Here is a 6,933-nt window from a genome sequence, read left to right as displayed (position 1 = left end):
ACAAATCTTCTGTCATCTTCCTTGTTTTCTTCTAGTACAAATCTTTTGCCATCCTACCATGGACTGCTTTACAAAATTTGACCGCTCCATGAGGTGCATATGTTATCGAAATACAAATCCAGCATTTTGATGCTTGGTTTGTCAACAGGCGCAAAGTAATCTCATTATTTTTAGTTTCATGACATTGTTTTGGGCAAAGTTCGGTTACATGCATTGTCAGCAAATAAGATTCCATACGTTATATGTTTCGCTTGTCTAGAAATCTTTTTTTTCTTTTAACTTTTTCTAATACACTAATTCTATATATTGGAGGAGAATATAAGTTCTTGATAAAATAAATTTTTCTATAGAGGATGAGCTTTTCCCCTTAAATAACATCAGCCGGTAGCGCGGACGAAACATTAACCATAAGTCGTCGGAGATTTCTTTTCCTGAATCTTGATTTAGCAACTTTGTTTCATAGCCAAATGAAATTAATTAATTAGAATAGGTAAAGATATGGATCACATTAAATAAACGTGTCGAGAGTGCGAAATTAAGGTATACCTTCTTCAATTTCTTATTCAGGTTGGCTGGATGTTTCTTCAATCAAAACATCACACCTCTATCTTTTATCATTCATTCAGTTATAAGTTGGCATTTTTTTTTTTATAAGAAAAATCATCCAGAAGGGATGGGGGTTTTGGCAAGATCCCAACCTGTTCATAGATCAAGAGAAAAAATTTACAAGAAATGCCACTACCAAACCCAAGAAGATCTATCTGTAATATAGATGAAGCTATAACATGAAGAACAAAAATTAATTGACAAAGATCATCAGCAATGGTGCAACCCAAGAAACACAGAAATACAAAACCACAAATAAACCAACAACAAAATTTTAATGAGTAGTCCGAAACACAGCAAATAAAGCATCAGGAACGCCAGCAGAAAAATGCCTGGAACTGGAGCTGAATGCATCGGTAGATGGGTAGGCTCCTTGGCAGCTGGAAACACAAGCCTTTAGTTCATGATTTCATCAGTTTTTCAGCTGAAGTTAAAACATGCGCCGAAGAGTGAGATCTGTTTGTGATGTTTTGCAATTTCTCCGTGCCAGATCTTTCTGAAAGATAGATTCAACGTACCCTGTGGTCTCTCTCTCTCTCTCTCTCTCTCTCTCTCTCTCTCTCTCTCTCTATCCGCAGGAAATATTTTTCTCTGATGCTTTTTCCACACAAACAAGGGAAGAACGTCTTGCTCTCATACGAAAAAGTCTTTAATAGAAGTGGCAAATTAAGCTGCCTTATAAGACTAAAATGAAGGAACAAATGGCTTGCAGTTTCTTGACAAGAGGTTTATCTAATGAGTTTCGTTTCTTGTCATTTAGAAGAACCCCCACATAGGATGATGCGTCAAGTCCTTTTCAATGTTGTGTGGTAAATACGTCTTGTGCAACCATTATTTTTGTGCCCATATACTCGTTAAATCAAGAACATATATTCTCTAAATCCTGGCTGCTTCATATTTCTCAAAAAGAAAAAAGGGAAGAAAAAAAAAGAAATAGTTGCTGCTCCATGTTACAACACGAGATATTGTGGTTCCAAACTTAACAGACACTATTAATCAAAAACTTCGTCTGCCAAAAGGAAACATCAACAGGGATTTTCGTGCAGGAAAAGGAAAAAAAAATGCTGTAGTAAAGCAATAATGTTTTGATTCTTTATAGCTAACTCTTCACCTTAATTTTAATGGTTATGTTGCATATATTGACAAAATTTATAATATAGAAATCTGATATATACACAACGAAGGCATATATGAAGAGAAAGTTAGGTCTCACCTAGAAATAGGCCAATTGTAGCTGTAACTTAAAAACATCTGCTAAGAAGGTATGCTTCTTGCACTCTAAGTAATGACCTGAATAACCTCACTGATTGTGCTAGATGTTATCTTGGACCTCGAGCAAATTTATATTCGAAAACTCCTCAGTTAGGAACTAAGATTGAAGGATTAGTCACAGTTGATAAGGTGGAAATATCCACATCCAGATGAGCAACACATGTCCATCAGAAAGCATTTATTTCTATTTGGTAATGATTACTTCATGATAGAATGGTTGATTATTGTAGACCAAGAACAAGTCACCTTCGCTAGCATATGAGTGAGTGAGGCTCATATGGACGTAGGCATGAGATTATAGTTGGGAAATTTTAATATCTACTTTTCTTTCTTTATTTTTTTCTTTTCTAAGTAAAATATCTACCCAAATGCGCATGCATTTATGCATGCAATTGTTATTGGTTAGATGATTGATCAGTCTTCCCCAGCTTTCAATTAATTCAATCATGCTCGCTTGACGGTTTAACTCAGTTTTTTTTTCCTTTTTTTCTTTTTTGCTAAAGCGGATGGTTCTGACATATCTAGTATGGATGCACCCAAAAAAAGTTAAAAAACAGCAAATCTCGAAATGCTTTAGGTAGCTTACTTTCTCCAACCTATAAGGCCCCTTAAAGTGGTCGGCCACATATAAAGCCACCCAATCCGCAGCTCCGTTAGCTTCTCTGTAAACATGCTTGGTCTGAAAACCAACATCGCTCCTCACCATGCCCCAAATGTCTCACAGCAGAACATCGTACCTACCTGCGCCACCGATGCCCTTGGATCTAGGCAATCACCATGGCCGTTTAACACAAGTTCAGCGACATTAAAATTAAACAAAACTTTCTGCTGGGCCATTTTTTTAGAGCTGCAAGATTGTTCACTGTTGCCTCAGTTATGGGAGCCTTGCTTCGATTGCACTGTTCTTTCGTTCCACAAATCAAGGATCGGCGTGTTTTGAATCAAGAGGGCCTTGCGTCCGTTAATATTACTATTGGGGTAAAATTCGGTTTCGCATTCATTGGATCATTTAATAGTCTAATGTAACATGGAACAAAATCGCACAATAAAATGCATGGAAAAAATAAAGACAATGTAAAAACGAAAGTAAAAATTAGCCCTTTTTTTTCACACATCTCGGCATGTGATTAATAGCTCGTACTGTAGTGAACTATGAAATGGCCAGGTGATTGTCCAAAGTTAGGCCTAGGTGCAGTCTTGGCTCTCTTCAAAAGTTAGGCCTGTTCTGACTCAATCGACATCACAGGTTTGAGTCCCATCAGACCTGGTTAATTTTTGAACTGCGTTGTGCCTAAATCACGTCCAATTTCCTCCCATCAGACTGGGTAATTTTTTGGGTTGTCTCAAGCCTGAATAAAGCCCAATTACTTTAGACACTTGTTGAAGCCTAGGTCTGGCATGGATATATTTGGGCTTTCATGGGTTCCAATCTAGCTGGGCTTCAGGGATTGAACAGTGAGCCCAATTTTGAAGTTGTTGGAAAATGTACAAGGAAGGCAAAAAGCCGAAACAAAAACATAGGTGGTTATTAAATTATTATTTTTTAACAAAAAAAAGAAAACTAATTAGCCATACCTCTCATTGGTCCCACTTTGAGATGGTGGGACCAAAGAGCGAGAAGAGCTGCCAATAGGCTTGAGGCAGTCTCACCTTATCCACACTCCGACCACAATCCCTTCGTTCCCTTCAACTCCTTCCTCGCACCTCATCGCTACCAATCGGCTGGGATCTTAAAAACGCTAAGATCTAAAAAATGATATTGGCACTGACATCTTAAAAATGATATTGGTTTTTGGAACATCCAAAGACCTGATGACTTGGACCTGTATTTGGCTCGGAATAGCTCCTGATGCATGCTAAAAGATACACTGCTGTTCATTATACTATTAGACATTATTTCTTGCTTCATGTTGCTAAGACTTTTTTTTTGCACAGTACGGTGATTGTGTACGTAATGAGACATGCAAGACATGCAAATGTATTTCAGGATGCATCGATTAGGTAGCTAATTACAAGGCCAGTTTATGCAACTCTGGCTGTGTACTTCAAATTTGATTGCTGATTTTGGTACAAAAAAACGTACTGAAATACAATCCAGAGAGAGAGAGAGAGAGAGAGAGAGAGAGAGAGAGAGAAAGATTAATGGAACTAAAAGTTTGTTCCGTGGACTAGTTGAATACAACCGAGGATAAAAGTCATTGCTACCTTCACCATTTCCAGAAGACATTGGATCCACACTTGTACTTGTCCTTGCCTTTACACTCTAACTCCAAGTCATCGGTTATGAACGGCACTTTCTGCTTTGCCCACAACAATAAGAATAATATAAGTGCACTGATCAGGATCCAAGCACAAGAACATACAAGAACAACAATCTCAAATAGCTCGAAGCATGTTAAGGACGAGATAATCGAAGGTGAACAGGAAAAATAGCTGAAAATTTTAAATATAAACCTGATAATACAATTTCAAATGCCAAGTGCAAAATACAAGAGTTTCTCAGCGCATAGTGTAGCTATTCTATCTAGTTGAAATTGGAAAATTAAGATATACTTCAATAATTTTAGTATTTTCACTATGTACTCTTCATTAATCACCACATATGCCTGAGAACCAGAATTAGAATTGGTCATCGTTTGAGGACATTGAAAAAAATATTTACGCGCCCGAAATCCAGCTTATGTAGACAAGAAGACTGGATTTCCTAAAAATCAGTAAGAATTAGAATGGAGTGCATTTGGAGCGAACTTAGGAGACGCACCAATTCAGGACTCAGGCAACAATTACTAAAAACTTGCATTTAATTGGAGAGTCTGAAAATGAGACATGAGAGCTATGAGATAAGATGCGAGGCGACAAAGATTAATAATTGTGGATATGGTATTTTAAACACATAGTACGTACCAAAACTATGCCGAGCATTTCCTGGCACACATGTATATCTCTTTGCACGCCAAATATATAATTTAGCTATATAGCAGACAGATAAGAATTTTGACAGCATCTCAAACCTTTTGTTTAGCCAAATCTTGGCACCCAGTGAAGTTCTCAGGGAACTTGCATGTGCCAAACTCCACTGTGTATGCCCGAGCAAAGTTTGCACCACTTGTAGCCAACCTCTTTTTGTCATTCAGTTCCTGCACAAAATTCCATTACTAAGTTCACCAGGTGAATTTACATTGCAATATTTGCAAGCCTGCTACCTAACCTTTCAAAACATCATGGATCATAAGGATGTTGACTTAACAATATTAAGGAAAATCATCTCTGATCAAGAAGCCTTCATCACTGCAGTTAGCAATTTTCAGATTGGCTTGTCTGAATCTAACTATATCATGGTTTTGGTTGACCTCAGAAGCAATAATATAGGAGAACCAAATTGTTGGTAATCAGAAAGGAAAGAAAAGTTTCAGTAAAATTCATGACGGGTTCACTTTTAATTCAGCATGAAAAATTCAAAACATCGTAATGCAAAGTAAACAGTTTTAGTAGTAAAAATGTGAATATCTTGTCAAATTCTGCCAACAGAGCAACATTGTTTTCATAAAACAAACATATCACCACATAGGTATATATACTCTGTCAATTCTCATTGTTTTTCATTACTCATGCAAAAAAGTTCTTCACATGCATGCCCACATACACACACGTAGACATACAACTAAGGAATGCGCTGCATTTGTTGAAATGAATAACTGCAAGGAAAGGAAATCTTACTAATGAATATTAGAGACAGTATTCTAACCAATATTTCTCAGAAAAATAATATAAAGCCAATTTGGTTCTGCAAAAAATTTATAGACACTTCAGATTAAATATTATATTTATAAATTTGCATCACTAATCGCATCACTCTGCAATGCTCGAGATCCGTTTAGTGTATTAACACTTTGCTTTGGACCAATAATCCTGATCATAAATTGGCTTTGAACGAATTTCATTTCATCTAATAATATAAGCTTATTTTTGCGTAATAAGATCGAACGAAGTGATAAGTTTGCTCAGCTATGTCGTACTAACACTATTAATCTTCCGTTAACTTTACCAATCCATTGCGAGTTTCTGAAAAGATATAGAACCAATGAAACTGATCACTAACTACTTTAATTTAATTCTCTCTTTCTAATCTTAAAACCGAGACGAGGATAGTAAGTTAGCAGCAGCAGCAGCATACCTTGTTGGCTTTGCTTCTCTCAAGATACTCCTCAATGACACCAGCATTAGCCGGCGAGGTAGCGGCCGCTGTGGTGAAGAGAGCGGCAGCCAAGCCGAGGAGTGCAGCTCTTCTTCCCTCAATTCCTCTTCCTTCCTTTGGTTCGGCTGCTCGAACTTGCTGGGCTCTGATCACTGGCAATTTTGGCCTAGAAGCTGAAGTTGATGCAGTTGATGCCATTGGCATGAGCTTCAAGCTAGATTCTGATGCTCCTGGGAGAGCATAGTTGCATGCCAGCACACTGGAGTTCATGGCAGCCATTTCTTCTTATTGGAAGGGAAAGGAAACCCCCTCACCGCAACTTCTCTGGATGAGATGCAGGTGTTCTTGACCTTGGAGGAGCTCGAAAAGAATGGCTTTTTGATTGTGGGAGCGATCAGGTGCGAGGGAGGAGTTGAAGGGAACGAGGGGATTGTGGTCGGAGTGTGGATAAGGTGAGATTGCCTCGAGCCTATTGGCGGCTCTTCTCGCTCTTTGGTCCCACTATCTCAAAGTGGGGCCAATGAGGTGTATGGCTAAGTTTTTTTTTGTTATTACCTCGGCCTATTGGCTCAGGTAATTACACATTGGATATTCTATGTTTTTGTTTTGGCTTTTTGGCTCGAGTCAGTGCTAATAATTTTTGCTTGGTATCCTTGTACATTTTCCGAAGGATATGAATGGGCTAGGCCAGTCTGGACGATTTATTCCAACAACTTTAAAATTGGGCTCACTTTGCAATCCCCGAAGCCCAACTAAATTGGAACCCATGAAAGCCCAAATATATCCATGCCAGACCTGGGCTTCAATAAGTATCTAACACTAATTGGGCTTATTCAGGCTTGAGACAACCCAAAAAATAA

General features: G+C 38.0%; 1 protein-coding gene across 2 annotated transcripts; it reads right to left on the bottom strand.

Moving 5' to 3' along the window:
* Window positions 1-3,846: 3,846 nt before the first annotated feature.
* Window positions 3,847-6,507, bottom strand: LOC103720518 (photosystem I reaction center subunit N, chloroplastic). 2 transcript variants are annotated; one of them, XM_008810256.4, is made up of 3 exons: window positions 6,053-6,507; window positions 4,890-5,015; window positions 3,847-4,175 (listed from the first exon to the last, which is right to left on the bottom strand). In XM_008810256.4, the coding sequence occupies exons 1-3, from the start codon at window positions 6,350-6,352 to the stop codon at window positions 4,086-4,088; spliced, it is 516 nt and encodes a 171-aa protein (XP_008808478.1). In that variant the 5' UTR covers window positions 6,353-6,507; the 3' UTR covers window positions 3,847-4,085. The 2 variants fall into 2 exon arrangements, 1 of the variants encoding a protein (XP_008808478.1); XR_003388161.2 differs by lacking the exon at window positions 3,847-4,175 and adding an exon at window positions 4,309-4,691 and having other exon boundaries at window positions 4,783-5,015.
* Between the last annotated feature and the right edge of the window lie 426 nt (window positions 6,508-6,933).

The sequence above is a fragment of the Phoenix dactylifera genome, chromosome 14, assembly GCF_009389715.1.
Source record: "Phoenix dactylifera cultivar Barhee BC4 chromosome 14, palm_55x_up_171113_PBpolish2nd_filt_p, whole genome shotgun sequence".
Classification (NCBI taxonomy): Eukaryota; Viridiplantae; Streptophyta; class Magnoliopsida; order Arecales; family Arecaceae; genus Phoenix; species Phoenix dactylifera.
This window is presented reverse-complemented; position numbering and strand designations above follow the sequence as displayed.